The following is a 19,784-nucleotide window of genomic DNA, read 5'->3' as shown; positions in this document are numbered from 1 at the left end:
CTGACCTAATAATAAGAATATTCTTGATTTTACATCCCACTAAGTACTTTTACGGCTTTGGCGGAGACTAGGGTACCAAAATTTTGCCCCACTGGAGTTCTTGATGATGACAATTATTGTTTAAAGGATCCCAACATCGTGGCCATTGGCCTCAACAGGTATGAGATGAAATCTAATAATCATTAAAACTAAAATTTTACCTACTAACTACAATTTAGAAGTTGATGACATAGAAAAGATTATGAATTTAAAATAATCAGTGAATGTAAGTCGCAATGCCTTATTTTCTTACACAATGATTACAATATATTAAAACAGAATAAGGCATTGCCTTTGAAATGAAATTATATATTTCATTCAAATTTAAATGTGTAAAGAAACACATTAAAAATACTCAAGGACACATTAAAACAGAATTAATGGAATAAAACAGTTAATAGAAAAATAGACAATTAAAAAACGGATAATCAACTTCAAAAAATTATAAATCAGGCCACTATCCGTCATAAAATGGATGACATGGTTTACCAAATGATCGACATCTTGTAGAATGAGGAACATGGTTTTCAGAAGTTTTAGGCTACAGCACAGATTCACCAGGTCTGAGCACTCCTTAAAAATGTGTGCTATGATCAGATGACTACCGCAAGTATACACCAGGGTGCTTCTCCCTTCAGTAAGTAGCAGTGCATTGTTCAACCATGGCCGATCTGAAGACGACATAAAAACACCTGTTCTCTCCGAGAAACCCAAAGGGAAGTCTTCCAAACCTACATAGTTCCTTCATCATTCTCAGCTTATTTGAGACATCACCAAATGTCTCAGATGAGAACGAATATAACTGGCTGGAAACTTGCAAGGCAACGGGAGCAATGTGACCACCTCCTTTGCAGCCCTATCTGCTAACTTGTCTCCTGCTACACCCAAAAATATACGACTCCTATGTTAGCACACCAAATATCCGGACAGCTCATCTTCGATGTGTTGCAACAGAGGGTGCCATAGGAAACATGCACCAATAGGTTGTAATGAGTTCACGGAAACAATACACAGCAGAAAGTTCCAATATTCATTGGATAGCGCATTCGGCAGAACTGGTAAAGTAAAAAGAAACCCATTATTATTAACAATGAACACACAGCCTAAATTCGCTTCTGCCCTCAAACCATCCCATACATAACTACTAAACCTGGATACTGGCTTACAATGGAGAAGAAGAGCCTCCTACAAATAAAAGGGTCCATGTTCACTTTTGGGCAGGTGTGAAGATCAAGGGTGACTTCAGGTTATTGTATTAACCATTAAGGTACCTTACTTGTTTGTCTAACAAGATCATGAAATGATAATATAGGTATATCAAACAATCTCTAAATGCTTTCCAAGCATATACCAACTGGTTGCGTTGCTCACGGATCAGTAGCATATAGCCTATGGTTTCCATTATGGAATATGCATTCATAACTTGGGTCAAGTGGCATCTCTTGTGAATTTGCAACATAGAACAATAGCATTAATTCGTGCCTCAAGTGTAAAGGCAGCACACCAGATTCAGCAAGCATGCTAGCAATTTGTCTTTTACAGAATGCTCTTGTTGCCAACCTAACTCCACGCTGTTGGATACTATTCAGTTCCACAAAGACACGTCTTGCTGATCCATATGCTGCAGAGCCGTAGTCTAACTTTGATAAGATATGTACCCTATAAAATCATAGCAGCACTGTGCGGACTGCCCCCACATTGTACCACTCAGGAACTTTAAAATATTCAGCTTTGTAGTGCATTTGACTTAACTGATGCATCTGTGGCTTCCACATTAATTCACTACCAAAATTGAAGCTATGAAAGACTAAATTTGATAGCATTAGTGAGCGCGACAACAGTCTTTTATAGCTGCTGTAAGTTGTTTGTTTCACACGGGAATGAGTTTAAACCAAGGAGTAGCAGATGAAGATTGAATGGACTCCTCAATAGCAGCAAGAATAATTTGTATCATATAAGATACATCATCTACACACCGGTTATTCGCATAGCTAAAGACAGCTAATGATTAAACTTGACCAATCAGCACACCTCGATGGATTTCTGTTTCAACAATGTTAGAATAGTGGAGAAATGATCACTTTCACAGAGGGCATAGTGTACATCCCACTTAAGTAGGGGATCGAACACATGGATGCATAGAATAACATCAATGGTGGAGAAGGAACCATGCGCTACGCTGAAATGTGTTGGTTCTCCTGCATTCAAAATGTATAAATCCAGCTCTCACATTAATTGTTCCAACACCCTTCCTCTGGGGCAAGGCACTTCAGAGCCCCTTAATGGGTGACAGGCATTAACATTACCCAATAAGAGGAAAGGCAGTGGGAGATGATGTATAAGCTCAATTACATCATCGATATGAAGAACCTGGCCTGGTGGGAAATAAAAATTACAGGCTGTAGTTATGACTAGCAATGAAACATGTAATACTATTGCCTCCAGCTGAGTTCTTAAAAGAACTCTGTATGTATCACAATGAGTAAAAATATAAAAGCCATTTAAAACCCGGTTAGCACAGTCCTGTTCTGTCGAGTATAGTCTAAAATTCCTCAAGACTGCATTATGACCCGGTCTGAGATGAATTTCTTCAACACAGACTGCACTCGCCATGAGCTGACCGATTAGCCGGTGTGGATCAGTAAGATGCCTGTCATAACAATTAAATTCCAATGTAACAGTGACACAAACTTCAACACCAACATAATCATCCATGACATCCGTCCCCTCATCAGCGGACAACGTGATTAAAGCCGAGTGTTTATTCAATGCTTCTCCATTGGCGGAGTTTCCCTTTATGAAGGCAGCGCATAAATTTCAAAGCAGATGGACGTGCTAGTGGTGATATACACCCTCCAGATGGAGAGCATAATTCCCTCTTCACAGGAGAGGTGGGGGAGCATCTACTCAGGGCTAATGCCTTCCCTGCCTCTTGTCCTTGTTTAGATGGGCTGGAAAATGGATTCCCAAACCTAGTTGATGATGCCAACTCCACCAGCTTGAGCACAGCTTCTGCCAACCTCCTGGGAGACTTTGTGTTCCTCCCCAGTTGTGCCGGCTTAGGTTTCCCAGCCAGCACAGGCTTCTTTGTGGTTGAAAGCTGGATCAGGCAAAGTTCTGACCTTCTACTTCTTGCGGCGCTGATCACAGGAGCAACTGCCACCTTGGACGCAGTGATTGTCATGGGTGTTGCACAAATAAATGACAAAGCTGGTAGAATCTGTGCTGTCATGCTGAAAACTAACATCTTTACAGGTGCATTTACAAAATTAAACTTACAGCGTGCTTCCTGGTATGAAAGATCATCCAGTGTCTTAATCCCCTGGATCTGAATCTCACTGAGATAGACAGAAGACCTCGAGGAGAATGAAAACAAGGGCAATTGATGCACCTGTTGGAAGGTGTGCATTCTTCCTCTCTATGAGCTTTTCTTCCCAACATACCACACACAGACTGATTCCAATGAGACATATGTCTGAACCTTTGATATTGATAGCACCGCAATGGAGGCGGGACGAACGGCCCCACACAATGATAAGTTCTTACCTTGACTTTTCCTGGTAACAATGGGAGATTGAAAAAGACGAAGGCACAAGTGACAACATCACCACCATTGACTTTGCGTGTATTATATCGGACGTACATCACACCGCGGTTCTTTGTGTCGTCCATCAACTCATTGTCAGTGTTCAAAATGAGGTCACAGTGGAAGATAGAAGATGCAAGGTTTTGTGATCTTCCACTTTCATGGGGATTTAACCAAAGTGGTCACACATATTTAAGCCATGTTCTATGAAGTAGACAGTACGAGCTTCTACATCTGATATTGCAAGGCAAGATAGAAGGTAAACATGGAGCTGGTCAACCACCGATATCGTGGCTCCACAACATCATAGACTGCACCTGCTTCAACAACACTGAACAACTCTTCAATGAAGCTAAAGATACGGGTGCTTTCTCAAGTGTGATCGTCAACCACTGAGGGACCGTATAAGGCTCTTGAAGAAGAAGATGGTCATACTTAATGAACTGATCAGCCTGGGGGTGCTTTCTCCAGGGTGATCGCCAACCTCTGAGGGACACGATATGGCTCTTAAATGAAAAAAAAAGGTCTCACTTAAGCAATTGCTCAGCTCGAACAGCAGCATACACCTCAAACAACGAACTACTGTCACATATTTTCCGTAAGTCTGCAAGTTCGCCGTAGCTACCTTTGATATGTGTACCGAACAAGATATACATTAGCAGCTTGAAATCTTGCCCAGCAGTTCTGGTAGCAATCAGAAACCTACGGAAGCTAGATCCCATGCTTTCATGCTGTGTTTCTTCACAGCAGGTTGTCTCCTGATGGATTTTAAGGCTCAAGACTTTGGTGACAGATCACCCTGGACAGGCACATCGTTTCCAACCATGTCTGGGAACAACTGGCCTGAATTCCACCAACACAGATCAGAGGCCTCTGTAGCCAAACCAAACAGCCAAAGCAATACCCAAGAGGTCATTGTACATATATCCAGGGTTCCGATATGGGATGATGCCTTATATGGACTGACTGAGGCAATGAGCAAAAATGACTCCCTTCGTCAAATCAGCCACAATAGCATATATACCCCATAGCGCATAAAGTGATAAAATATATTCATGTGCAATAGACTCTGGCATTCAGCAGTGCGGGGACCTGGGTTATCAGGCAGATACTACTGCTGGGTACATGGCGCTCACACCTGACGGGCTGTGGATAACGTCTGGGTTTTTGAGCATAGCCACACACATAAGAGGGCCTTCCTCACGCAGAGCACAAATCAAATTTTCACCCTTCTACAAGCAACCTTCAAGACAAAAATAAGACAAAATAGACGGGTTGATGGCTATATGGCACATTTAGCACCTTCTATGACACTCAGGGATTATCCGTGGATATATACAAACCCCCCTCCATAGCGGATACAATTCAATGTACCAAAACCACTATCCATTTCTGTACTATGTTGCCCATTTTAGTTGCCTCTTAAAACAAGCAGGGGGTGCCACGGGTGTATTCCTCATCTTCATCACCCACCCAAAGGGGGTAAGTGAATTAGTAAATTTTATGAATTTAATAGCTGGCTCAATACTGACATAATAATACTCAAAAATTAATTCCTCAAAGGAATTTTTTTAATAAAGATTTCACGTATTCAATGATTAAAATCAACCATTTAGAAATTAAAATGTCTTGATAGCTGTAACCTTCATAATAAATTATTTTAATAATTAATTTTTGAAACTAGTAAATCTACCAGCATGAAGCTGACATATTTGAGCAGCTTCACATATGACTAGACTGAGCCAGGACTGAACCTGCTAAGTTGGACTCAGAAAGCCAGCACTCTACTGTCTGACCTACTCAGCCTGGCTCATACTTTCCACCACTTGTAACCCTGTAGACTTGTCTCTGAAACTGAACTGCTGAAATTCTACAATACTTATGACATATCTAATAAGGTTTTTATAACACATCTCCAGGTGCTATACATTTTACATAACAGTAATATCACTGTTGCAGTATTTATGGCACTAGTGTTGTAATAACTAAGTGGAAGCAGAGGAGGTCATACACTGGTTTTCAACTATAATGTAACATTTCATTTCAGTGGTATAAGAATCTCACTGTCAACACATGAGCCTAACAGGGAATAAGAATGATACTGTCCAACATTAATGCATTCATCTATTGTCACAAGATGCCATATGCTGACACACTGCAGTTGCAATTATTTCATACCTTCATATATTCTAGTAGTTACTTCTACAATTGAACAGATAATTCTGGTAATTTTATGTTCCAAGAACATAGGATTCCATCTTACATACACAGTAAAGATGTACTGCTACCTGGATGAGTAACTCAGACTAGAGAACTGGACTCAGTTCTGGTGGTATTTACTTATCTTTCTCAGTCATCTGACACTGGTTGTGGAAACACATTAATGACTTCTGTAAGTACCACCACAGGGTACTTACTATTGTAAGAAGAATGATATCACAAATTAGCCCTACACACCCATCCGGTGCTGCCAACAAGTGTTTATCTTCCTCTGCAAGGCATAGGTTACTTGATAAGAGGAGTATGAAAATTAATCTTTCCCGTCCTATAGCTCTGCATTAACACTGGTTTTCAGTAATTCCTAAAACTGAACAGCTTGCCAAAAAGAGTAACTGATGCAGGATACTCCAGTTATGTTCTTCAGGATCACTAGACACAAACATTAAACAGTATGGTTCAGTGTGAGGTGAAAGTATCCCTCCCCATACAGCTGGCTGTACATCTTCCACCTGCCAGTACAAACTCTCACACGTAGAAGTAAAAAGTACATAAATAAATTGTTTAAATGAACAGAAAAGAAATTGACAGGAAGCAGAGGGAATTAGTAAATTTTTCTAAAGCACTAAAAACCTGCAACAATAACACAAATTCCATCACCAGTACACAGGCCCTTACGAAATAATTTCGAAAAAATATATGAGAAATGACTTTCAACATCATAAAAGCAAGTCAATCAAGAGGAAAGGAGAGCAAAACTCAATGAGCAGCAACACTCCTGATATTAAATGCAGACAGTGAGCAAAGTAGCAGTGAACTACTGTTATTACCTGCAGCCAGTGAGATAAGTATCAGTGAACTACTGATATTACCTGCAGCCAGTGAGCTAAGTAGCACTAACCTCCTGATATTACCTGCAGCCAGCAAGCTAAGTATCAGTGAACTTTTGATATTACCTGCAGCCAGTAAGCTAAGTAGGACTCAACTCCTGATATTACCTGCAAACAGTGAGCTAAGTATCAGTGAACTCCTGATATTATCTGTGGCCAGTGAGTTAAGTATCAGTGAACTCCTGATATTACCTGCAGCCAGTAAGATATGTAGCACTAAACCCCTCATATTACCTGCAGCCAGCAAGCTAAGTAGCAGCGAACTCTTGATATTACCTCCAGCTAGTAGGCTAAGTAGCACTAAACCCCTGATATTACCTGCAGCCAGTGAGTTAAGTATCAGTGAACTCTTGATATTACCTGCAGCCAGTGAGTTAAATATCAGTGAACCCCTGATATTACCTGCAGCCAGTGAGATATGTATCAGTGAACTCCTGATATTACATGCAGCCAGTGAGCTAAGTAGCACTAACCTCCTGATATTACCTGCAGCCTTTGAGCTAAGTATCAATAAACTCCTGATATTATCTGCAGCCTTTGAGCTAAGTATCAATAAACTCCTGATATTACCTGCAGCCTTTGAGCTAAGTATCAATAAACTCCTGATATTACCTGCAGCCTTTGAGCTAAGTATCAATAAACTCCTGATATTACCTGCAGCCTTTGAGTTAAGTATCAATAAACTCCTGATATTACCTGCAGCCTTTGAGTTAAGTATCAGTGAACTCCTGATATTACCTGCAACTTTTGAGCTAAGTATCAATAAACTCCTGATATTACCTGCAGCCTTTGAGCTAAGTATCAATAAACCCCTGATATTACCTGCAGCCTTTGAGCTAAGTATCAGTGAACTCCTGATATTACCTGCAGCCTGTGAGCTAAGTATAGGTGAACTCCTGATATTACCTGCAGCCAGTGAGCTAAGTATCAGTGAACTCCTGACATTACCTGCAGCCTGTGAGTTAAGTATCAGTGAACCCCTGATATTACCTGCAGCCTTTGAGCTAAGTATCAATAAACTGCTGATATTACCTGCAGCCTTTGAGCTAAGTATCAGTGAACTCCTGATATTACTTGCAGCCATAGAGCTAAGCGGTATTAAACTACTGACATTACCTGCAGCTAGCAAGCTAAGTAGCTATATACTACTGATATTACCTGCAGCCAGTGAGCTAAGTACAAGTAAGCTCCTGATATTACCTGCGGCCAGTGAGCTAAGAAACACTAAAGTCCTGATATTACCTGCAGCCAGCAAGCTAAGTAGCAGTAAACTCTTGACATTACCTGCAGCCAGTAAGCTAAGTATCAATAAACTCTTGATATTACCTCCAGCCAGTAAGCTAAGTGGTAGGATAATGGGAATAAGCCATTCACTATTAGTAATTTTGCAAAAACAGTAACTGAAATATCAATATCAGTACTTTCAGTAAACAAACATGACATCCATGACACTCAATGAATCTCAAGCCAGCCCGCTGATTCAGGTGAAAGTACTTCAACTCGCTGGGAATCAAACTGGAGCCCTGAAGGTAAGATAAATGTAGTATCTCTAGAGCATTAGCTCAGTTATTTTGACACTGATGATAATAAGTATTAAGTAATCAAACTTTAATGTAACCCTGGGCAAAATGGCGTGACATCAAAGTTCCAAGTTCAAAAACAGCCCACCGTTTCCAATAACATGAACGATATCCAGGATGCCATCACTGCTTATGTCATGGACATTTTCAGCAACATACCAAAATATGCAGGAGCTAAAACAGACTACCACACATGTAATGAATGGCAAACAGATTGAAACACCTGCAGAATTACCCTTTAAGATTTGTGAGTTGAGGTATTTTGTCATGTATCCAACATCCTTCCAGATTAAATAGATTATAAATTACAGATTATAAAATGCAACAAATCATTTAGAATAGCCCTGTGTGTTCACAAACTACAATTTCCAACCAATTTCCTTTTTAAAAAATAAAAGGCATTTGAAAATGAATGAAATTCCAATCACCATAAATTAAACAGGAACGATTCTTACAAATGATGTACTTGCTGTTTCTTCAAGCCAGACTGGTTCCTCCTTGACCTCTACTTTGTGGTCCATTTCACACAGCAACTGATGTATTTACATGAACTTTAGCAGAATATTGCTTCCAGTTATTTTCTACTGAAACAAGGAACAAAAAAACATTATTACTATTATTATTAGCATTATTATTAGGGGTCATTAGTTTATAGACCAAGTGAGCATGCAAACAGATTTATAGCTTTTCATGATTGTCTATTCCATCATCATAGCCAAAAATGTCTATTCTTACATGGTATCCAAATCACAGGGATATGACATTTAATTCAAATATCCTACATGCAATGGCCAAGACTCAATCACAGGTACATAGGTAAGAAGCCCTCGATAAAGCCACTGCATTATCAGTCACCCCTCCTGATCTGTAGACTGGTTGGATATAGACCTTCACATCAGCGTATCCTGTGCTAACCTCGGTAGACTGGTTTGATACAGACCTTCACGTCACCATATGTAGTGCTAACCTCTGTAGACTGGTTGCATACAGATCTTCAACATCCACATCATCATGTGTTAACCTCCTCATTTCTACATAACTGTTACATCTTACATCTACTCTAATCTGTACCACTGATCAATAAAATTCCTACCCCTAATACTTAGAAATCAGTTGAAAAAGTTCTGGGTTTCTCAACATGCATCCCATCAATCACTTCTTAAGGTCAAATATTGCCAAATCTTTCTCCTGTCATCAACCTTGTTCACTATATCTTTTTGTGTGACCGGAACTATCTATCTAACATTCAATCCATTTTGCAAACATCACAATTCAGAGGTTTCTATTCTATTTCTCTTTGTGAGAGCTGCTATCCATATTTCACTCCCATATAGTAACTGCTTTACAGTGACATGTTCAAATACATCTTCATCAAATGAATTATCAGTATTTGAGGGTTTTTTCTACTATTAGCATATACTACTCTTCAAAAGCAGGTACCAACTCCAAGTGCTACTCATGAATTGTGTCTTCAGACAGTTGGAATATGTGTCCTGATGAAAGAGGAAGCTACAAAGATATGTCATAAAATGTACACCACTGGAACAAAGCAACAGGGTTATGACACTAGTTCATAATCCCAATGGAGCCACAGTGCACCAATATTTGGAGTGTGGGCATCTCTTTGATGAGTTGTTGAATTTCTCATTAACACATTGGTTGGAAAGGTAAAGCATCTAGCATTGTGTGGACTTGTATAACGTGGGACCACATGACCCACTCAGCGGTCACTGCTACACACAGTTTTAGCCCCACATGGACACACTACCCTTGCATTTTGTCAATATCAATCAATCAATATTGATCTGCATTTAGGACAGTCACCCAGATGGCAGATTCCCTATCTGTTGTTTTCCTAGCCTTTTCTTAGATGATATCAAGCAAATTGTATATTTATTGAACATCTCCCTTGGTATGTTATTCCAATCCCTAACTCCCCTTCACATAAAAGAATATTTGGCCAAATTTTTCTGCTTAAATTCCAACTTTGTCTTCATATTATGATCTTTCATACTTTCAAAGACACCACTCAAAATCATTCGCCTCCTAATGTCATTCCACGCAATCCCACCATTGACAGCTCGGAACATACCACTTAACAATATAAATGGTCCGTTATTGGACATTATAAATTTTCCAGCTAACTCATTCCTGGCTGCCAGCATTTCACCCCAGTGTGCTAAGTTGGGCTCATCAGTTGGTAAATAGCACACCTACAAAGATGCATGGGACAAATATTTCAGGTTCCCTATAGGAACCAACATCTATAACATACCACTTAGTCAAGCAGCTCATCTTCTTTCTCCAAAGTCCTCCCTGCCCAAACATTGCAACATTTTTGTCATGCTACTCTTTTGTTGGAAATCACCCAGAAAAAATTAATATGCTTTTCCTTGGATTTTTTCCAGTTCTTGAGTCAGGTAATCCTGGTAAGAGTCCCATACACTGAAAACATACTCTAGTTGGTGTCTTACCAGAGACTTATATGCCCTCTCCTTTATATCCTTACTACAACACCTAAACACCCTCATAACCATGCACAGAGATTTGTACCCTTTATTTACAATCCCAATTATGTGATTACCCCAATGAATGTCTTTCCTTATATTAACACCTAGATACTTACAATGATCCCCAAAAAGAACCTTCACCCCATCAATGCAGTAATTAAAACTGAGAGGTTTCCTATTTGTGAAAATCATAACCTGAATTTTAACCCTGTTTATCAACATACCATTGCCTACTGTCCATCTCACAACATTATCGAGGTCATATTACAGTTGCTCACAATCTTGTAACTTATTTATTACTCTATACAGAATAACATCATCTGCAAAAAGCCTTATCTCTGATTACATTTCTTCACTTGCATCATTTATATATATATATACATAAATATAAAAGTCCGATAATACTGTCTTGAGGAATTCCCCTCTTAATTATTACAGGGTCAGATAAAGCTTCACCTACTCTAATTCTCTGAGATCTATTTTCTAGAGATATAGCAAGCCATTCAGTCATTCTAATTCAATTGCACTCATTTTTGCCAGTAGTCTCCCATGATCCACCCTATCAAATGCCTTAGACAGGTTAATCATGATACAGTCCATTTGACTTCCTGAAACCAAGATATTTGCTATATCTTGCTGGAATCCTACAAGTTGAGATTAAGTGGAATAACCTTTCCTAAACCCGAACTGCCTTCTACTGAATAGCATTGGACTCTCCCGTCCCTGAGATCAGAAGTAGTGGACTCAGGTTTGGCCATCAGGAGGGATTACATAAAACAAGAACTCGCTCCTACTTATGTTGTCATTATCATTCCCATATTCCAATGTCTGCGTGCCATTTGCTTATTGCAAAGGAAACACATTAAATATAAACAATGCTAATCACATATGACTAGAAATTAGCATTTCAGATCTCATCACTCTAATTCCACTCTGTCATTCTAATACCATATTTGCTTTATGCATTAACTGAAGTTAGTACAAACATTTGGAAAATAATTTCAGAAATGCGCTTAATGAAAAATCATAGGAATTTTCTTCATTCAGTAGTTAGGAATTATAAGTTGCAAGTTAATACTGAACAACCCATGTTCGATCTGGAAAAATTTGAGGCACATGGGGACACTGCAATATTCTCAGTATGTGCTCACCTTCTTGGTTTAGGTTGAGCATAACTGCTGTCTTTTTCTCAATCAGTTCATTGCACAAAAGGGAGCAATGCTGTGCTAATCATAAAGTATTAAAAAAAGAGAGACTAATGCCAACTTTGTGACATACTGACACCTCACACAGGTAGTTTGAACCAACAATGGCATGACCACCAGCGGGCATTCCCAAAATTATAAGAACACAAATAAAACTATAAAAAGTAATCACAATCCCAAGAAGCAAAAAACAAGGAGGGTACTTAAACATGATTTTAGAGAGTTGGTCCCACACAGTAACCCTGTATTTTCATGGTGCCACTAAATATGTTAATTAATATTGTTACCGTGTTTTTGTGGTAGTTAGAGGTGAAAGAAGGTGCGGGGTGGTGAACAGGTCTCAAGCTACGAAAGTAAAATTAATTTAAAATTTAACAAGGTTATATTTTCTTTTCAAACTCAGAAATAACAAGAATGGCAGGTACAGAGTAGCAAGGCAACAAAGAGCAACAATAGTATTTACAGGTTTTGGGCTTCGGGCCCCGAAATTCCAATTCTTGAGCAGTTAGCCCGAATTTACATGTACATAAGGTTTAGAAAAGGGGCAGAAAACCCCAATCATGCCCAGGAGCACTTGCTCCGAATTACACAGTTATTCCTCCTAGAGGCACGCAGAAACAAATTGCAAAAGAGCGATCCGCTCTCAAAGTTTTAAGCCTATCACAAGGCCACACCTAACTCTACTTTCAAGCTGTCCTCTAAGGACGTGAGCACAGGGGTAAAATACCCAACCTACTGAGGTCTATTAAGCGATAAAAGGATAATTACATGACCTCTAAAATAACAATTTGAGAGGAGGCGATCTGCACTCCTAATGTATTTGTTTCAAAACCTAATTTGGCTCTAGGCCACTGATGCAAGGGCTAATCCCATACTAAAGAGGTGACTTTAGAAAGAAACAAATTTACATAATGTTAAGGAAGAATAGGTTGAGAAAATAAGTTCACCTCAAAACAATATGAGTGGGAGCTCGAGAGGGTTAAGCACTCTCTATCCCAATATGTAGTTTAAAAGATAGAATAGATACAAGTTTCTTTACATTTCAAGGAAAGTTACATAATGGAAAAACTTTGGACCCGCCCCGAGAGTTAAACTACTGAGCAAGCAAGAAAAGAAGTAATTAATCGGCCATTACCTGGTTGTTGACTGCCGCCGAAGAAAGAGGCGCTTTCCGCCCCCTGCTATGTACTTTACACACGAAAAGATGGAACAGAAGTGGCGCAGAGACCCTAAAATCAGCAGTTTATATACTCTCGCGGAAAGTTCGAGGCGTTTTAGGAAGGAAAACACCCGCCCACAATCTTTTATTGGTGGTTAAAGAAAACCACCTACACAAGATGAAGAAGAAACACCTCATTGGTGGAAAATTAATTTAAGAAATTCGGGATTGGCTAAATTCAAAACAAGGGGAAAGAAAGGGTTAATATTGCCAACTTAAACAATGACTGAAGGAAATTTAGCAAAGAACAAAGTTTTGAAATTAAATTTTCTCCAAAAAAAACCAGTTCTTTCACTCCGCACTGGGGTGCACTATTGTTGATCTTCAGTAGTGTCCTCTAGAAGAGAAAGTTCACACTTCTTACTACAAGCAAAACAAAAATACGTCGAAAATGACACAGTTCAAAAACTCCAAAATTTCCAGGTAGTGACATCTTCTGAGAAAGTAGAAAATTAATACCGTAGATAAAGTTCAGACTTCCTCCAGCAGAGGAGTTTCAACTGGCGCAAATTTTAAATAAGCGGCGTGGAGGTGTACCGCCCGGTACAGACCTCCCCCCCCCCCCCCCCAAAGGTTCCTCCAGGGGTGACACATGAAATTTGTTTGAAAACAAGGTCCAAGTTATGATGTGGATATGAAGATTGATTGCAGAAGCATTTATCGAAATGGCTGAAATTTAGTTTGATTCAGTTTCAAAATTTCTTGTAGTAACAGCGGAAGTACTGTCTTAATGTTTGTAGAAGGTTGAATTGAGAAGGAAAACTTTAGTTTTAAAGTTGAGGAAAAATTTTCTAAGTCCACCAGATATTAGACAGTATTTTAAGAGGAATGTTAGTACAACAAGCCATCCCCACAATACAATGCACTAGCTAGGAAAGTATGAAGAGAATGAAAGGTCCATAGTAAAGCCACAAGATGTCAAGTGTATTCCACACTTCTATGTCTAGCTCCGTGAACAAAAGTGATCAAATCCTACCAAACCTACCCGGGAACACTTGTACGGAGTATGCTTCCAATGCTCTGAGTGAGGTGCCACACCTCTGGTACTGTATTTCCTCATCTAGCCATTGTGCATATACCGTACCTCCCTCTCCAACTTCATGCATGCCCTTCCTTGTCTTCCCTCCATCATTGTTGTCGGTTACCTTCCATCCTCAACACCAGATCCTCCTTCCATCTATGCACCTTTTTCTTGACTGTCTCAATTAATTATTTTACTGATGCCTTACAATAAAACCTGAGGTCATTAGCCGGCACCTGTGGCAACCATGAAGAAGTATTTCTATGGTTTACTTCCGGGAGCTCGTCTACACCTTATTGCACATAAGATTTGTAACATTTAAAATCTCTTAAGATAATATAAAGCTTACGCTGCACATACTGAATTTCTACCAGCAATCCTTACTCCTTGTGCCACAATAAAATGGGGAGCCTGACATACTTGACTCATACTTTCTAGCAACAATATGTAATCACTGGTGAAGGTACACTATACAATGTGTATAGGGTCCAATTGAGACTGTGTTTGAAATTTTGGTGGATTACTGGTTCAACACCTGTGCATTTGCCGAGCAAAGTGACGAAAATACTTTCCCTGATATAACAAAGCCAAGTACAATACTAAGCTTACCTATTACATACAGGGGACTGCACATGGCTAAGGAAAGTAATTAAGCAAAATTTTATATTTCATACAAAAATAAAACATGGGCAGTTTACACCATGGATATCAACTACCTGTATAATCATATGATGTAGGATGCTGAAGGTGAGATGGGTAGATTGAGTGACAAATTATGAGATAATGAATGTTATTGGTTTTTATGACCCACTAACTACATTTTTACTATAAATGGAGACTGGGGTGCTGGAATTTAGTCTCACAGGAGTTCTTTTACATGCCAGTAAATCTACCAACATGGCACTAATGAATTTGGGCACCTTCAAATATCCACTGGATTGAGCCAGGATTGAACCTGGCAATTTGGGGTCAGAAGGCCAGTGCCTCATACATCTGTGACACTCAGACCAGCGGTGAGATAACAAATGAAATTTGTGAGAGGAAAATGATTTGCTGAAATTAAATGAGAAGAAGGGATAGATAAAATAATAGGACACATCTTAGGACACCTAAAGTTGTTCAGTTACTTTTTGAGGGAAGTGTATGTGGTACGAACACTAAGGGTAGACCAAGGCATGAATATGACAAACAGTTTAGAGTAGATGCAGTAGTTACATAAAAAGGAAAAAGTTAGCATAGGTTAGGGTATATGGAAGGCTGCATCAAGCCAGCCTGATGACCTAAACAACAACAATTAATACCTTCCAGGACACAATCCTTTATACTCAATAACTATTACGATCCCACAGATGCTTTCCTGAATAATATTTCATACTGGTACCTACATCTGAAACAGAAACTGACATTCAGGCAGCCAATGAACATTACTACGCGTTGTAGATACTTCGGCACGTTAAATATTATGTTCAAAGTAAAAAGAACAGAATTCCTGAATGAGGCGGACCACATATATATAATATAGTGAACGGAATTAAACTGCACGATGTATGATAACGGCACAAAAACTCAATATTAAACAACAAACCTGCCACTTGAAAACCGAAGCGTACTTTGCTCATTGTATTATTTGGACATTTACAAGTATTACGGCACTCTTTGTCCACACAATATATATTCTCGGTAATAACCACTTAACATAATAATGATAATGGTACCCAGCAATAATCTGGGTTATGTTAATCAAACCAACCAGTAGGTTTATCTCACATTTGATTATCAAAGGCAAAGCATGCATTAAGTGTAAATCAAAGGAGAAACAATTTGTAAGGTCTTTTTAACCAATGGAGACCAACATTCTACACAATAACACACAGACTGAAAGGGCAAAGCTTTACTTCTCGCAGCCCAGCGTTTATAACATTATAAGGGAGTTAAAATAATGCAAATCTTACTTGTAATTCCTTTTAGAGGAGCGATGTGTTCATTGCGGTGTCTGTAAACCCACCATCCCGCCCCAAGAAGTATATTTACTTTTATAACCTAATGAAGAGCAGCACCCGCTATCGGCCATGTCTAAAGTAGCTACTCGCATTCTTATTGGTCAACGTGAACAGAATGTGACGTCATTGCCATCAATGCTGATAAATACATTGCGTTACCAACCCCGGCTGAATTAAAGCACAAACACTATGTAAAGGAAACTATGTTCCACACGAAACTAGATACCTAGAGCCGCTTCGCGGCTTCTAACCGTCTTATCCTAACCGTCCGCACGGCAAGAACAAGTCCAGACCAATCGTGTAAGAATAATCACCACCACCAGGTATCGAAACTAGATGCCTAAGGCGGCTTCGCGGCTTCTAACCGTCCAGGTCAATGGTCTTGTGCAGATCCTATCGTAGCCGTCCGCACGGCAGGAATCTTGCCCAGATCCTATCGTAACCGCCCAGATCGTATCCTAACCATCCGCACGGCAAGAACAAGTCCAGACCAATCGTGTAAGAATAATCACCACCACCAGGTATCGAAAGTAGATGCCTAAGGCCGCTTCGCGGCTTCTAACCGTCCAGGCCAATGGTCTTGTACCTGGCCTAAGGCCGCTTCGCGGCTTCTAACCGTCCAGGCCAATGGTCTTGTACCTGGATGTAACAATAGACCAATCGTGTAACAATAATCATCAACACGTTCTCGTTCGTAAGTCCACATTAGTTCCTAAGTACAGACGTTGGCAGAACTGACCACCAGTTTTGTGGTTGTGTAAAGAAACGACAAACAAACGAGAGTCGCTCCGCGCGCGGCTAAATGTAGCGAGCGCTGGGCTGCGAGAAGTAAAGCATTAATGAACTATACCGTTAGTTTGGCGGTAAACACGCTGAATGTTTTAATAGCTACGAAGCCTCTTAACATTGCTAACACAGATCTAATATTTATTGCAATGTAATTACCGCACGTGTATTTATTTTCAGCTTACTTATCGACAAGTGTGAAGAAATACCCCCAATGTCTTCTAGGTTACCTGCAGCTAGTGATGTGCGCGAGTGATGCCTGGAATCGCGGTACTCGATTCTTTCGAGTCCAGGCTCGGACTCGCTTCGCTTGCGAAGGCTCGATGATAGCATGACGTCACACGTTCGCTCACTCGCCGGCTCGTAGATGGATGAAGCATGCGTACAAGCGGTCGCTGAGGGTTTATGGGATTGCGACAGCGCGGTACGATATGAAAAAACTGAATGAATGCGCAAAAGGAATAACCTAAATTTGATAATTACTTGAGAACGATAATAATGCCACTTAATACGCATAATAAGATATGAAAATATCCGTTTACGGCGTCTCGCACACACTTCACTGAATATGCCATCTATTCTAATATTGATAATATAGCTTATCTGGCCTTCATAGCCCAACTTGGCCGGTTCGATACTGGTTTATTCCGGTAGTATTTGAAGGTGCTCAAATACGTCAACCTAGTGTCGGTAGAATTATTGGGACGTAAAAAATCTCCCGGGGGACTAAATACGGTACCTCGGCATCCCCGAAAACCATACAAATGTACGTACTTGGACGTAAAAGTTATATTATTATTATTATTATTATTATTATTATTATTATTATTATTATTATTTCAAATCCCTGTCACGGTATGTATGTTGTAATTAGTGTATTTTAAACATGTGCTATTTGTAGACTATAGACGGTATTTCTGCACACATTGTATTGCTTCGCTAATGGTAAATTATATCTCATGTAGTCATTATGCATATACACGGGCGTAGATGTGCTAATATGATCGGTAGTATGACAGATTTCTTGTAACCATAGCCTATTGCTAACCGCGCCAAAGCCTACAATCGTCCAGGGGAACAGGTGAATTACAGCAGTTTATATGTACATCATACTTTCGGCAGATATAATGTCGGGTATTAAGATGAGGCGTCCAGAATGTGACGTACGTTCACGCAGCAAATCAGCGGACAGAACGTCATTCTGTTCTAGCTAAACAGCTGACAGTTTGTTAGTAAGTCACAACCTTTAGTGTCTATGATGATGATAATAATAATCATAACAATCGAATTATTGACGACCGATGACTGAACAACATCAATCATCAGCAGCAAACATATTGCACTCCACACCACAAAAATATTCTGTGGGTGACCCTGAATGCCGTGCACTCCAGTACAGTAGATTTTAGTTCTAAGGCATGTCCACAGATAGCGACACCAGTATGCTTGGACTCGAGTCTGGAGTCGAGTAATACCGATTCTAAGAGCACATTACTCGATTCTACTCGATTCCGTCGCTAGCCCATCACTACCTGCAGCAAATACAGTATTTGCCTGCAGCTTTAATTATCAGGTTTGGATGCAGGACAGTTTGCCAAGACGTGCCTGTGCCTACTCGTTGCCTGCGTATTGTACGTGCAACTAGCGCTGTGAAGAGGAGGCGGACCTCCTGTTGATTGAATCGGATAATACGATTACAGCGCTCCTCCGGAGACCTCCGGTAGTCCTCCGATTGAATTCACTGGCGGAAAATTCAAATGCTTTGATGTGGGCAATGTTGCAACGGTGATCTTAGGAGGAATTACAATTTAGATTTCAGTACTAATTCCACAGATGCATGTGTTCCCCTACGTGTGTCATTCAAATGATGTAGTCGTTTCAAGATCGCCGCATTATTTGTTACGTTATGAATAACAGATTTTGATCTGCTGACGTTCAGTTTGCAATATTAGTATTAGTATTTATTGATGAACATAACAGGCGTTCAGCCCCGAATACATGTTCACAATAATAATAAATAAATAAATAACTAATAAAATTAATAAACGTAGTCCAACCTAAGCCACCACTCTCTACCACATACAAAATAAAATGAAATGAACAATAAAACAAAAAGACCTAACGCCACGGTTCTATACCAGAACCAGCTCCATCAGCACCAGTTTACAACAACTCACGAATAAAAAGAAAAGAAAAGATAAGACTAAGGATAACAACTATCCCATTTCTTATTGCTGGTCCCAAACTATCTTACCTCCTCAGCCTGTTCTATGTTTACATTCTACTGCTGGTGTTGCAACTTTCTGCTTGTTATCACTCACACGTACCCACTCATCACGCAACCTTCTTGCTTCAGCATTTTCATCACCTCTATTGTTCCCTGACCTACTCCAAAATAAGCTACAACAGCAACATTACACGATTGCATACCAAACCAGCCATAACACTAACATTGCATTCAATCTTTCAGATTCCACCTCCTATAGTAAAAGGCTAAATAATAACAACAATATTCCGTCATTGCATTCCAATCCATCATACCACAGCTTTTACCGATCCGCGTTAACATTGCTTCATTTCATTTCATTCCGCCATAACTCTCCATAATAAAATTACCTCTCCATCTCCAAAAATTCAATACTCATACCAGACACCAATACAATAATACCACCTCCCAACTCCCACGAATTCAGCCGTAAATAAACCATCTCAATACCAAACCATGCATCAC

At 39.7% G+C, this 19,784-nt stretch overlaps 1 protein-coding gene across 6 annotated transcripts in view; it reads right to left on the bottom strand.

The window, feature by feature from the left end:
- The window catches only part of LOC136875059 (gastrula zinc finger protein XlCGF57.1), a 134,818-nt gene that overhangs the window by 70,639 nt on the left and 44,395 nt on the right, over window positions 1-19,784 (bottom strand). For 3 of the 6 annotated variants that reach the window (XM_068227972.1, XM_068227968.1, XM_068227971.1), the window contains exons 1-3: window positions 18,586-18,680; window positions 17,239-17,283; window positions 8,768-8,896 (exon numbers count right to left, since the gene is read on the bottom strand). In XM_068227972.1, the coding sequence (XP_068084073.1) occupies window positions 8,768-8,833 (66 nt within the window). In that variant the 5' untranslated portion in view covers window positions 8,834-8,896; window positions 17,239-17,283; window positions 18,586-18,680. Of the gene's footprint in view, window positions 1-8,767; window positions 8,897-17,238; window positions 17,284-18,585; window positions 18,681-19,784 lie in introns of those variants that run through there. The other 3 variants (XM_068227969.1, XM_067148787.2, XM_068227970.1) reach the window with 3 other exon arrangements.

The sequence above is a fragment of the Anabrus simplex genome, chromosome 5, assembly GCF_040414725.1.
Source record: "Anabrus simplex isolate iqAnaSimp1 chromosome 5, ASM4041472v1, whole genome shotgun sequence".
Taxonomy (NCBI): Eukaryota; Metazoa; Arthropoda; class Insecta; order Orthoptera; family Tettigoniidae; genus Anabrus; species Anabrus simplex.
This window is presented reverse-complemented; position numbering and strand designations above follow the sequence as displayed.